General features: G+C 29.6%; 1 protein-coding gene across 2 annotated transcripts in view; it reads right to left on the bottom strand.

Moving 5' to 3' along the window:
• Nucleotides 1-249: 249 nt before the first annotated feature.
• Nucleotides 250-15,777, bottom strand: part of LOC129969382 (uncharacterized) — an 89,451-nt gene continuing 73,923 nt past the window's right edge. The window contains exon 14 of one of the 2 annotated variants that reach the window (XM_056083938.1): nt 250-440. In XM_056083938.1, coding sequence (XP_055939913.1) covers nt 253-440 — 188 coding nt within the window. In that variant the 3' untranslated portion in view covers nt 250-252. The remainder of the gene's footprint in view (nt 441-15,777) is intronic. The other variant, XM_056083940.1, reaches the window with a different exon arrangement.

The following is a 15,777-nucleotide window of genomic DNA, read 5'->3' on the forward strand; positions in this document are numbered from 1 at the left end:
TCTCCGCAATAGCATGCGGTCATTTGTGTCAAAGCCAAATATCTGCCTATGGACTTTAACTGTCCTGACATTATTAGAAAACGCAAGAAAATAGTTCCTGAGACTTTATTTTTTTGTAGATTTGAGTAAGCATAAAATTGTATTCAATTTACTCACTAAAAATATAAAGTTACACTGGATAAAAAAAAATCCGTATTTTTTTAAAGGGGTGATTCAAGTGCATTTCTCAGATTAACATCTTGTTGCAAACATTTAAAATTGCAAAATAGAAGATAATTTTTTCTTAACAATCACCTCAAGCATTTTGCCCTTGTGACAAGGGAGGCCGTTGTCGGTGCGGCCATTTATCTTCACTAGTTCTTGCACTATGTCATTCTTGAAGTCTTCTTTGTGTTCCTCTGGAATGTATGGCTCTAAAACACAAAGCGAGGAGCAAAAGTCTGAAACGAAAGAATGTATTACCAATTTCATATCTTAACGAAAATATAAAGAATCGTAGAGCAATTTTGCAATAAAGTAGATTTATTAGCTTTCAACAGTTGGTAACATAAGAGAACTTGCCGAAATTTGTAGGACTAAAAATTTATATTTTTAAGAATAACTTTAAATAATGGAATTCCTAAACTGAGGATCACGAGTCCATTTTTTGGCAGGCAGTGACAAAGTTTTGAAATGTATATGAATCTTTCTACAATATGCAAAAATGTGATATGGGTTCAAAATTTCAATCAAGCCACATATTAAAAATATTTTTTCAATAAAATTATATTTAATAATAAATATTTTTTTAAACAAAAAGTCATTATTGCCTCAGAAAATCTCTTTCTTAAATAATGTGTATTATTTGTTTTCGAAAAAATTCATTACATGGGGATAAAAGGAGTTGTTATAGTTTAGATTTCTAAAAAAATGGGTAATATATAAAAGTTTGAAAACTCTTAATCTAGCATAATTATCCGAAATTTAAAAGAAAAATATAGAAATATCTCGAACATGGAAAAGAGTAAATAATATTTTGAATGAAATATCCAAGTTTTGAGTACTGTGGCCGGGGAATATTACTCAAGAGATTAACAGTTCAATGCTCAATTATCTGAGCCAAAATTACATGTGCAGAATTGTTCGTCTTTTAAAATGACAGTTCTTCATTTTCAGATCAAGAGCTGATTGCTTTCATCCCAGATCATGTTCTTGGTAAATATCTTGCTTTGAAGCAATCTTGTTTGGATAGGCCTTCTGTTTTAATTTGGTTCTTCGGTTCATATAATTCGGGTCCATTTCATATAAAATACATGAATTATATATTTTTTTTTATTTTCGTCTTCTGGAAGAAGGGTCAAAGTGTTGAGCCTCACAGACCAAATATTATAAATAGCCCAACACCCGATGTAGACAGAAATACTTTCTTGGAATTTTTCGGAAAGACCAACTTGTTAGATAAAGGTATGGATCCATACTAGATGATATCATACTAGATCCATACTAGAGATGGATTGTATGTATTCATACAGATCCATATGGATTCATACCATCCATCTCCAGGGTGTGTAGCATCAGTCGATGTTTAGAAACATAACTTCGATGACTTTCAAGAAGTGTTCTTTCAAAATTCACAGTCTGGCCATCTTTTTTAATTCTTCGATTCTCGTAGTCTGTCTTATACATCTGATGATAAACCCTTCATAAATCAGATCAAAAAGACTTGCCCCTGTTTTTATCATAGATCAAAGTTAAGACATTGTTTGTTTCATCTTCTTCTCTATGTAATAAGCAACAACATGTAAAGTTCATGGTTACCTGCTTTGGAGCATTATAAAGCAAATGTTTCAAGTGGCAAAATTCATTCCCATTTTTTCATTCTGTATTAAAACACATAGTCAACATATCACCTAGGTAAGTTAGTTAAATTGTATTGAAGAACACGAAATTAAGAAATCAAAACTGCTTTAAACATCGTGTTAAATTTTGCCAAATCTGACATTTTTAGATAACGTTTAAAATAATGCAACCTCTTACAGAACTGATTATTTTTAGTAACAAAACCGATTTTTAAACAAGACCATTGATTAAAAGTTTTATGATCGGTACGGAAATGTCCAGGACGGAAAAGTCATACAACCGAAAAGGAGAGATCCCGTGCTAGGAATGACGATCGTCTCATTTTTGAAGGCATTTGCATTTATGTGAAACCAATAATTGATCATCACGTCATCCCCACCCCTGTTGTAGAGGGTATTGATGCAACAATTATTGAGGTTAAATTAGGAAATCTTTCCGCGTCAAAATTATGTCGGCCTTTGCGATAATAAGGGGTACACATAAATTTCCTAAAGAGGATTTCAAAACCTTATAAATTTAGGCCCATACGTCATCATTGCGGGCGATATGAATGCAGCTCACATCGCATGGAACAACCATAGAATCATTCAACGTGGTAATCAATTTTTAAATTTTTAGCAGGAAGGAGTGGGTGTCAGTATTTTGACACCCACTATGTAACCTAAATTAATAAAGTTAGGGAATACGACACCGTCCTCGATATCTCTACATTAAAGAGAATTAGAAATCTCAAATTAGAGTTCTAAATTGTTTTGATTCTGATCATCTTCCAGTAGTTTCGACTTTCGATATTGGAACCTTTTCAATAAATTCACCAGCACAATTATCCATCAACGAGGAGAACTTTCGGCATATTCTAAATTCAAAACCTCTTCTCCCTCTCAAAATTAATAGCAATGATGACGCAGAAAATGCAGTTGGTTTTTTAAGGAAAATTCTAAAAGAGTCCCTCGCAGAAGCTTCGAAACCAAAATTTGATAACCTTCCAAAGAAGCTTCTTTTAGAAATCCTAACCAAAATTAAACTGCCGAATTATTTGCAAAGAATATGGCAACGTTCTCGTGATCCTTAGACGAAAAAAGAACTTTGCAAAGCCCAAGTTTTTGATAAAACTAGATCATTTGGAGCAGCGGTGAGACGAACAATTAGAGAATTGCAACAACCAGGAAATCGGCGTCGCTCTTGGTTTCTTAGGAAATCATACACTCCCTCTTGAAAGGGGCAGGGGGGAGGCTCACAATTACTCCCATCGAAAAAGCTGAAGTCTTGGCTGATAGCCTTCAAAACCAGTTCGAACCATATTCTGAGACTTCCCTTTCCAAACTTAGCCGCCTATCTCTCGACGGCCATGTTCCAAGACCTTCCTCCTTTCTTTCACAAACATACGCAAACGAATTAGTTTCTATTCGGCCAGCTGAGATCACGGAATTCACGAAAAACCTGAAATCGAACAAATCGCTAGGATTGGATTTCGTTAGCAATAGTATGATTAAAAATCTCTTACCTAGGATTATTTAACACTCAATATTTTAATTAAATAAATTGTTAAAATTGTGCTATTTAGCCAAATGTTGGAAAACAGCTTTGGTTATCCCTGTTCCAAAAAAGTTATTCTATACAAGTTACTTCAACTGCTGACATATTAGACAGCTGTGTCCAACTCTAGGAAAAGACGTAGGGCTGGAATTGACAATATTTACTTAAATTTTTCGTCCGTGAAAAGGCAGAGAGTTCTCTAACTCCTTTGCCAATCTGGTGGATTAAAGTTTATTCAAAATTATTTCTATTTCAGCCTTAGATGGATACGAGAAGCTACACGCATAAAATTTTTGGGATTTTTTCAAAAATAACTAATATAAATAATTAAATCAGTTTCCAAAGTTAAAAGACGCGTGCAACGAAAAATCCATTAAAGTTTCTCTATTCCTCATAAATAATCAAAATATTATTTTTCTATCAATATCTATATCATAAAAATTAATTTAATAATTATACCAAATTTCATGACGTTAGAGCTTTATGCGGCCCTCTCAACAAGTTCTAATTAATTTTAATCTTTCCTTAAACTTACAAATTATAATTGCTATTCCAAATTATGATGTGGAGGTGCTCGTTACCACTTTGTCACACAAGCGGAACTCTGAAACATCAGGACGTTGCCATTGCCCAAAATCTTAAAAATATGAGGTATCTCTGTCAAGTGTATTGTAATAACGTCGCTAAGGAATGAACCGCTATTCACGATGGAGTCATTTTAAGTAAGCTTCAATAAAATTTGTTCTTTGTGAATTATATATTTAACATTATAAGAAGAATTTTAATTTTTGATTATTAATTTATTTAAAAAAAAGGAGTTTTAAAGAAGATTGCAGATTTGTGAAAAGTTACTTTCACTGGACCGGAGGGTGACTTTGCCGAATTCATTTTTATCTACCGTCATCGATGACTATTTCCAGAATATCAATGATGACTGATCTTTCTTCTCTAGCGAGAATAATTCAAAATTCACAAATCTCATTCAAATAAGTTTGTTCCAGATGACGAAATAAACGTTTTACCAGGCTTGGAAAAGGAAATGATCACAAAGAAAACGCTTTCCCAAGGACTGTCGTTTCGAATAGAACGATGAAAAAGGAGTTTTACTTCACAATAAACATGAACACTTATCAGCAATGTAGCAGTAAAAAAGCAGTCCCTGGAGTATAACACTGCAGCAACTTTCACTTTAAACGAGCCATTCTTGTGTCATTCAAATGAAAGTTTCCCTGTTTGAGACGCCCTGGCGAGAGACGGCATAACGACTTCCTATTTGGAGGATATGCATCTCATGCCATGGGAAATTGATTGGTGCAATAAATTAAAAAAACTGTCATTAGCTGAAATGTGACTGAAGGTCACGAGAATGTTACATTCTTCTCAAATAGTTTTAAGCTTATCTTCTATCTTTCTATCTGTTTTCAACGAATTCTGACAAGAAAATGCTCTTCAGTGCTTCAGCAAAATCTGTCGTTACAATCATTTTGATAGAATTGTGAATATCAGAGTTAACAAAAAGGTGCATTTAAAAAAAAAAAAATTATGAATGCCAAAAAGTATAAGTGTGTGAATCGAATGTTCCAAACGAAATAGTTCCATATTTATCAATGAAACCAAAGGGAAATAGAATATAAACCGAAATGAATGCTGATGGTGATGATAACAAGCGCATGTTTATATCTACTAAGTAACCTTCAAAATTGATTTTACTTATTTTCATCTAAAATTTTTGAGCTTATTTTTAAAACAACTTTTTTAATCTTTCCTTAATTCAAAAAATCATACCCAGAAGCAGTTAAAGTGCCTATTTTAGAATAATTTCCTTACATTTATATATAATTTGTTTGATTCATATTTTGTTCAAAGTTTATATGTGTGCATCATTAATGCAAATAGTACAGAGTGCCAGTAGGTATAAATTTGAATAAAAAAAAAGCATTGAACATTTAATTTGTAGTTACATTTTAATTTAACTTTCAGCACTTTGTCGCAATTATCAAACATTTTACTATCATCATTACGCTCATGATCCGTAGTTTTCCATGTTTCTCGAGAATCAGATGCTAAAATGTAAGACTTTTTTCTTTTTTCCCAAATTTAATTTTAACAACTTTATATATTGAAATTCTCTTATTATTAATCATTTGAGATTACAGAAAAGCATTTTAGGATATACTTTTTCCCCCCTTTCTGATTCCTATTGGTAAGAAAAGAATTTGTAGACATTTTTCGACAGGTATGTTTTTATTCGCCGCAGAATCGAATTTTCAAAAAATAATGGAGATATCGATATTAAATTTTTACCAATTATTTACTCATATAAACATGCACTTAAGTGAGATTTCAAAAATTTATCTCATATTTAAAAACTGTTTTTACCAAATTTTCATATTTACTCATGATCTCATAAATCGATCACTGCATTTTGTAGTTCATTTTGTCGGAGTTGTTTCAAATAACTGTTATATATATTCCCTCTAGATTTAATAGCGTTTTATTTGAATTCGATAATTTGATATAATCCTTATCTGGCAATATTCATTTTAAAATTCAGAGGCCATTTTTATATAGATTGCTCAGCAGCTTAAACCAATAAAATGGCTGTTATATATTTTTTTCCTAAGAAAAATAGAATTCGGTTAGACTATTTAAATTGCAAAAGTTAAAAAAAATTTAATTCCTAGTTAAAAAAACTTTTTAATATTGTGAAATATGATTAACACAATTAATATTTTTTATAATGTTAATATTTAAGAAACTGTTTTTTTTATTTGTATATTTTAAACTGTCATTGTAAAAATATTATATTATAAGCAATTTTTATGAATACTTTTGAGTTTAATATCTTAACTCGATGTCCTCATGATACTTTTTCCAAAATCTACCTACAATAAAATGCTCAAATTCATTTACATTTTACTTCAAATTGAATGAATTTGAAGTATTTAGTTTGAATAACATATGTTCACTTCTCTACTACTGTGGTTCTCCGTTTCATTGTATTCTTCAACAATGGCATCAATTAACATTTCTTTATGAAACAAAGCCATTTGCGATATTGCTCACCTGCGTGATCCACGTGTACTTCACCCGTGTGTTTCGCATCCCCCCCCCTCAAAAAATATTCGCCATAATGAACTTCAATGAATATTCACCTGATAATGAATATCGATGGATTATATACAATTAAATATGTACAATGAAGAGAGATTTTTTACAAATGCGTTCTCAGAAATGCATTTCCTGCTATCAGATATTCTACTGTAGATGTATTTCTATAATTTTTTAACATGACTTTCTTACAGCGCTTGGTTTTTTTCTCAACAAACCTATAAGGAGGGTAAAAAAAGAGAGTTCTGGGACAGAATGACCTCAATTGACCCCGGTTGAAATGGATGAAAGTGAAATCTCTTCCCTGCCACCCACCCCTCCCCTCCCCAATCCCTGCGAAAACTGAGAACTGATAGGGTTTATCTTTCTTTACGAACTTTGAAGATTTTCGGAGTGTTTTTCTGGTTTTTGGAACTTAGAATTTTTTCAGAATAAAATGTCTTCTAATTATTTTTGTTATTTTTCGAATTTAAATTCTGTTTTTCAGGAATACGTTTTAGAGGATATTTAATGAAAATCTTACTTAGATTAATTCTCAAGAAAGCGGTTTTATTGATTATATGACATTAATTTCTTTGGTTTTTATTTATTTTAATTCTTAGATAAAATTTCAATTCAATAAAATAAAAAATTTTAAATAATAAAATTTCATTATTTTTTTCATGATCTGTTTTAAAGAAAATGTTAATATTTTACCCATTTGAAATATACATATATAATATATATTCCTCCAATTTATTAACTTTGATTATTTTTTTTATCTGATTCAAATTTACTCTATCTATTGAATATAAATTTTCCAATGACAAAGGTAATGATGGAATATTTCTTTAATAAAATATAGAAGTGATATTTCAAAAAATTTTTTTGCTTGTTAAGCATTTCTTAGATGTTGAAATTCAACCCAAAATATCAATTTTCTAATAATTTAGAAACAACAAAGCATGAAACTAATTTAAAATTGATACCTTTAGGTGAAAAAATTGTTCGAAGCTAGAAAAATAAACTTTATGTTAACGTTTCAAAATTGAATTTTTTTAAAGCTGAACATTGTCTTAATTATTTTATCAAACAAATCTTAATAGCGATACCTCTCACGTTTTAATTTCTTAAATGCAGATTAATGCGCTATCCGATATATAAGTCTATCTTCAATAATAATATCAATCATCGGAGTATATTCTATATGCAATGCTTACAGTGTCCCACTTGCCAACTGGATTTTACAGTATATCATATTTTGGTCTATTTCCCTACTTTTAATTCTCATCGTATTCGTTTCTTCCATTCATTGCCTTTAACTTTAGTAGATTCGGTAGATGAGAATTACCACCCGAATATTTTTAACTTCTGAAAAGCTATTCAGTTCTACATTCACTTATGTTTGTTATATTTTTTAAATATTTCATAACTGTTCCCGCATTCTTTTGTTTTTGAATTATTTTATTTTTTATGAACTGAAATTTCAAAACTTTTTATCTCTCATTTTAGCATTACCCTATTTCATGCGTTTTTATTTTGTGCTGTTTGCTTTTACTTTCTTTTTAATCATATGTTCTTATAATCCTACCATTTGCTTGGCGCATTATGGCTATATATTGTTGGAGTTTTTCTCAACAAAAATAGCAGAGTATAAATAAGATTAGCCATTTAGATTAAAATCAAATTCTTTTAATGAAAAACTAAAAGGCCTGCATCTTGCAGAGTATACAGTTACGGTATATACACACAGGCGGTGACTGTTTTTTTTACTTAAAAAGAACAAACATCCAATGACAGTTCATCCGGAAATACAACGTACTTCCGGTTACAAAATGATTATCCAATAATGTTGCTCCTCTGGCACCGACCTCTGCTTGATTTGAATATGGAACATATATTGCCCTTGCGCGAATAAACATAACACAAACAAACAAACTGTTCCAGAACTATCCTTTTTACCCTACTATGGCAGGGCTCAATCTTCCAATGAAACCCTGACACCAAAAATCATACCACACAAATTTTCCATCACTCACATGCAATGATAAAATTGCCATGTAGCTATCATTCTTTATCATCTCATTTACCGCTACAGGCTGGATCTGTCGAACAGGAGCTACCGTACTTGGAACATACGCTATACTTTAGAAGGTAGGAATGTGCACCTCTGAGTTTTTTTTAAACTTTATTAGAATTTTAATCAAAAATTAATTTTTTTAAGCAAACTGCCAAAAATATTGTGGAATAATATAAAAATGATTTTTACATTATCGTTAAATTAAAAAAAAAATGTTTTCCAATAATATTCATTAATTTGCGCTATAATTTGGCTCTTAATTTTTAATTAATTTTTTTAATTAATTATTTAGAGCATAATTCTTAAAAACATATATCACTCAAAATAAAAATAAAATTTAACGTGCAAAAGCACGTTATGCTCGAATGGTAAAATTAGTTTTTATCAAAATGTTGACATCACGCTGACAGAATCTCAAATTAAAAGATAATTCTGACTGGAAATTGAGCTTAGAAAAGTTTAATTTTCAGTTTGTGTCTACATGAAATAAAAGAGGAGATATTTTCTAGAAATGTAAATACAAGAAAAAGGTCACCGTGATTTAAAAATATCTGCATTATAATTCAATAATTCACTGATATTTAAGATAACATGATTTGATATATGCAGTATATCTGTGTTAATCAGTGCTCCATCATTAATATCTGAACCGTTAGTATATATATATATATATATATAAGTTAAAAGTATTAAAATCAAGTTAATAGGCAAATCAAATAAACCAAATAAAAAAGAATCCGGCCTGAAGACTTTTTCAAGGGTCACCCACCCTCAGGCAGGGATTCAAAGAAAGGGATTTTTTCTGTGAGGAAATTCAGACAAAGGTCTAATAATGATTCCACGTGACCCGAAAATCCCCTGAAATTAGGTCGAAGAGATATACCATTTTAACAGAAAGGAAAATAAAAAACAACAAATTAGAAGAAAATAACCACCACAAAGTAAAAATACAATAACAAAATTAACAATATAAACAAAAATATCATAAAATAGCACTAACGGAAAAAAGAAAGGCAAGAACTTACCATTAGCAATCAAGGAAATTTTAAGCTATCGATTGTGACACCCGCTTTTTAAAAAACAGTAACGGTAAATTAGGTAAGAAATTGTAGGCTCCCAGCGCCATCTATTGAGTGATCTAATATGCAAGGAAAAATCTATTTTTATTTAAGCTAAAGGATTAATCCCAAACCATACCTTGTTTAATTAAAAAATTGACATTACAGTAATTTCTTGGAAATTCATTTTTAATTAAATTTTTAATGAGGTTGTTTGATGCTTCAATATAGGAATTTGATTGCTAATTGGTAAGTTGGTTGATTGCTAATGGTAAGTTCTTGTCTTTCTTTTTTCTGTTAGTGCTATTTTATGATATTTTTGTTTATATTGTTAATTTTGTTATTGTATTTTTACTTTGTGGTGGTTATTTTCTTCTAATTTGTTGTTTTGTATTTTCCTTTCTGTTAAAATGGTATATCTCTTGGACCTAATTTCAGGAGATTTTCGGGTCACGAGGAATCATTATTAGACCTTTGTCTCGATTTCCTCACAGAAAAAATCCCTTTCTTTGAATCCCTGCCTGAGGGTGACTCTTGAAAAAGTTTTCAGGCCGGATTCTTTTTTATTTGGTTTATTTGATTTTCCTATTAACTTGATTTTAATACTTTTGTATCAATTCATCTGTGTTTTTGAAGTAGCTGCAGTTGCGCTCTCTAAATACTATGAAGTTTCTTTCCTTTTCCTTTTTTAGTTTTAGTTTGAATAGGTAATAATTTTTAGTTGCGATTTCGAAACTGTTTTGTTTCGTTTTCATTTTAGTTTCGTTTTCAAACTATTCTTACTTTAGATTGGTTACTATATATATATATATATATATATATATATATATGATAAGAAAAATGGTCTGAATGAAGAAAATAATTGCATTTTATGTTTTATGTAGTTTCAATTAATAAATCTGATGAATTATTGAACTTTTATACAGACATTTGGTCCTATGAGTCAAAGGGTTTGTTATTAATTTAAAAAAATGAAAACAGACTATTTTGGGATAAGGTATATTAATACATCTATTTCAGGCATCGGTGATATTTTGATTTACACTGTCCCCATTTTTTTTAAAAAAAATTTGCCTTTAATTTTAAACATATTCTTTGACATAGCTCTTCCAATGGCCCTGATTTAACGATGCCTAAAAGCAAAGACAAATGAATTGCCTTAACCCAGGCAGGAAAAGTAAGGTTTTTTCGATCAAATAAAATTGATGTTAAAAGCGGAAGCAGTTTCAAAATTAATCAAAATTTTTCGAAATACTAATTTTAATAATTTTCGAAATTAAAAAAATTTTCTTTCATACTAACAAAGGAGGGATTCAGAAATATATTCTCATACCACCTAAAAATTAAAATTTTTACTTTTACAATAGTAATTTTTAACAAGTGAGTATATTATTCATTTTTTAAAAATAATTTACCACAGGCGATTCTGAAATAATCAAAATTAAAGGTGCTCTTTAGGAAGGTAACGTTAAAACCTTGAAACCTGTACTGCAATTTTTTTCTTTCTTTTTTTTATGATAATACATATCTGTTGATAAAGTTTTTTTGTTCCCTCTAAAGCAGTATTTCCCAAAGTGTGGTACGCGTATCCCCAGGGGTACAATAAGAGTTTGATAGGGGTACTATTGAGGCGAAAGTCAATCCCTGGAAAATTACGTTACTCTGTCCAAAATGAAAGAAAGCCCATTCGTCTGTGGTCCATTGTCCTTTCCCACGTGACCGAAATCATAGAAACCTTTGATTTTTACCCCCCGTCGCTTTGGCTTACTTGCTTACAGCAGTGCTTGAATGGAAGGGTGTGTGTGGTATTTGCGCTCAATAAATTTCCCCCTTTCCGTTCAAGTGTTAAGCAATGCTACCACATTATAAACTTTATCTTTGCATGTAAGATTTGGCGATTTTACAATGTACGCCAAATGGTAATCAACTCACTATGAGTGAGAATGAAACTCCTTGTCTCTGATAACGAAACGAAACTTCCTTGAGAAAAATGCTGATGACCCTTACCACGTTTCAGACGAGTGTTGAAAATAATAAATATAATGTGTGAGAAATTTGCTTTAAAAATGTATTTATTAAAAGGAATACGTTTATAATTTTCCCACAGGAAAGACATTTATAAAAATTATAATTCTGATGCGCATAATACAAATTTAATCTATAAAATGAGTTATAATTTTTAGTTTTATGAGGATTTAATCTTTATATCTCTTACGGTTTAACTTTATTTAACAAAATGAAAAAACAATACATAGAAAGGGCTTTAAATTCAAATTTAAATGTATATCAATAATGTTTAGTTCTTCCTATATGTATGTATGCTTTTATGTATATATATTCCACAAGCTGACACTTGAAATGAGCTAATGTATATTTTACGTTAAAGCTGTTCAAACAAGTTTTTTTTTTTTTTTTTTTTTTTTTTTTTTTTTTTGCAAAATAATAAGCTTTTTTTTGGATAAAATAAATGATAGGAATCATATTAATAATTTTAAAAACAGCTGCTGGTTAATTCTCGGGAGAAAAAAGACATTTTCAATAAGAAAATGTTGACAACTACTGAAATTCCTTCAAATCTGAAATATATTACTTCATTTTCTAGCTTATTTACTGTCAGATTTAACTATACATAATCCAATATACCAGAAACGACATTTAAATGCAACATCTAAACTGCTACATAAAAAAATAATACGAAAATAAAAAAAAGGCGCTAGAAATTTTTTAAAAAATGAATTTAATTTCTAAATAATTTTTTTTCAATATTTCACAATATGCATTATATGGTCACTTACATTTAACAAAAAAAAAAAAAAAAAAAAAAAAAAATGTCTCTGACATTCAGCATAGTCAAGACTGTTCCGCCTTTTTGAAAGCTTATCCGCAATTTTTGTTCATTTGTATGTAACTAAAATTTTAAAAAAAGTTTTGAGAGATTCAATTAAATAACTTGGTAGGAATGTTACTTTTTTCAAAATAGAAATTATGATTACTCCTATATAATCATGAATTGAAGAAAAATAGTTGTAAATATATTGTTGCACAAATGCTAATACACATTACAAAGCATTTTTTAAAAAAGTTTTTATGAAATTAGAAACCAACTTAATTTTATAATTCAGATTTATGGTTGCTAAATTTACTTTTGTTCATGATAGCTTACTCACAAGAGCATATTTAACTTCAAATTCTATTGGAAATGTAACATTTACTCCTGTTCTAAAAACCTTATACTATTCCGCTTTTTATGCAATGCATCGCTTTTAATTTTCAGTAATCTCAACAAAAACGGGAACTTGAAAAACGAAAGTGTTTAAATTTCAACTAATACAAAAACTTTCTCCTTCAGCATTGTTTATGAGCATTACAGATAATATTCTTATCTAACATTAATTAATTTCACTAACATTGATCGTTATACATTCAATAATTTATTACATTAAGGAGTAACAGGATTTAAAAATGGATACACTTTCTAAAAATTACAACGCTATAACTTCCAAAAAATTACAGCACAAAATTGACTTTTGCATTAAGATAAAACTCAAAAATTTTTCTTTTTAATGATAACAATTCTTTAATCTACAAATTAATGTTTAACATGCTTTTAAAGAAATATTTTAATTATATTTTTCAACAATGTATTTCGCACAAAATAAAAATAAAATTTAATCTGGAAGAGCACGTCAATGGGAAAAAATTATCTTTTATCAACCTGTTGTCATCACATTGCCAGAAGTTCAAATGAAAAAATAAATCAACTATTATTGTAAATTAAATATATAAAAGTGTAAATTTTAGCAAATGTCTGTGTGAAGAGAAAAACATTTGAAATATATTTTCTAAAAAGTAAATGGAGGAAAATATTTCTATGACCTTTTCAATATCTATAGTATTAATTAAATCAAACAATTAAATTTAAGGCAAACATGGTTTAATATGTCTATTGGATAATCACTGTAATCAGCGCCCATCAGTTAATTTTAATCAGGGGCACGCATCTACTAACAAAATGTTCTAAATGAACTAAACAATTACATTTTAAGTTAATTGAGTCAATAAATGCTCCGATGAATTAAGAATTTTAAATTTTTACATAGGTCCTTTACATTACCCTTTGTAATCCTTTTACATGTTTACCCTTTACATTAACCTTTGAATCTTATTTAACAATTTTTTTTTTGAGACATCAATATTTTAACACTTAGCACTTCGATCTCTCCTCTCAGGAACCATTCAAGGAAGTGCCTCATTTTGGCGTTTTATTTAATTATTTTATTAAATTTTGACTGGTAAAAATACTCAAGAGTGGTAAAAATATGTAGATTATTTTTCTGGGAAAATTCATATATATTAATTTTTCGGAGCAATGAACAAGTTCTCTTATTCGACAAATATTTATGCATCTAATTACTTTTCGAAGCGCTAAGGATTAAATAAAAGTCTTTGAACTTCAATCAACTAAATCATTCATTAAAACTAAATAATTTATGAAGTTTGAATATCACTCTTCTATAAAAATTGGCGATTTTAGAACACTTCATAGTCCGTTTCAAAGAAGATACGCCAATCTTTTACCAGGATTTCTCAACAGTGATTGGCTTATGATTATGAAAATATTGATTGTTCTAATATTGATATGTAAAAACTGACAGATTTAATCGCAGAAGATAGAAAGTTTATTTATTGAACTTGAGTTAAGAGTTGAAGTGTCAAAAGTACTTCGTAGAATATGACTCCTTAGGACAAAAGGACTGTGTAAAGTTTAAACTTCATAATTTTTTTATAAGAACATTTATTGACTGAAGTCAAATAAAATATTTTCATTTGCATCTTTTAAATGTTTTGAAAGTAAAAATAAAAACTGAATTTTACGATTGCATATACAACTTCAATGTTGAGCGACTCTACATTCAATTTTCATATTCAAAAAAAGATGTGCTTGGTTTCAGTAAAAAATCTTTTTATATCAATTGCAGTTTAACATTTCCACTCTACTTTACTGTGCAAATTTTATGAACTCTGACAGAAATTAGTAAGTAATACAATGAACAGAACTATTTAAGGCCTACATAATAGTATTATTGAATTATATAACTATCAAAATCTGAAACTTTGATAGTTAAATATTTTGTAGAAAAAGCTATTAAGAGATCAAGTTACATAAAATATATTTGAAAATTTTAGAGATCTTTTATACTGGCGAACTGCTGGTCACCAAAGGCGACTAGTTTCTTAATAAAGATATTGCTAAGTGAACTATTGTAATATATATACATACACATACATTTTTTCCCCTTTTATGAGGATAGATAATAGCGATTTTCAAGAAAATTCATTCAGAAATATGAGATTGTTTAAATATTAGTAAATAAAACAGCTATAAATTCTCTCATATCTTACTTCTTTTTAAATGCATTTAATTCCGCTATTTATTTTTCTTACAAAAACTCTTACTTTTCCATTAATAATAGAATTAATTATCATTTATTGCAAGATATATGAATAGGATAATGTACAAGATGTATGTACAAGATCTCATAAATAAAAGATCAAATAAAATTTTTACAAAAATTATCACCATTCCATTATCACCAATTAGCCCGACCGGAAATGCAGCTATGCAAAACTAAAAATCGTCCCCCCTCCAGATGCGCGCCAAGTTTTCTTGCCAAAGATCCAAATCTCAGTAAACCTACAATGCAACCGGGGTAGGGAATAATTTATTGAGCGCAAATGCCCCATTCCCGAATGGAAGTGCCTGTTTAGTCTGTGGTTGCTCCGGAGTTTGGTGGGGATGTGCACTGCACCGTGCTTTTTACAAGAGAGGAGGAGGGAAAAAATCTTAACTCAAAAATCTCGAGGAAAAGTTCTGAATAGATTGTTTGCACTTAGACGTGAATTTGAATGTTTTCTTAATGATACATTTGAGTTGAGAAATTTTTTACATGACTGGAAATGGTTGTGTAAACAAACCTATTTAGCAGATATATTCTCTGTTTTAAATTGCCTCAACTTATCTTTACTAGGCAAAGAAATTTCATTGTTTCACGTTCAAGATAAAGTGAACGCTACCATCGCAAAACTAAATTTATGGCAAAAAAAAAGTTGGTAGTGGAGAAGTAGACTCGTTTCACTCTCTTCATGAGTTTATAACAATTTCGACTACTAAAA

The sequence above is a fragment of the Argiope bruennichi genome, chromosome 5 (assembly GCF_947563725.1).
Source record: "Argiope bruennichi chromosome 5, qqArgBrue1.1, whole genome shotgun sequence".
In the NCBI taxonomy this organism is placed as follows: Eukaryota; Metazoa; Arthropoda; class Arachnida; order Araneae; family Araneidae; genus Argiope; species Argiope bruennichi.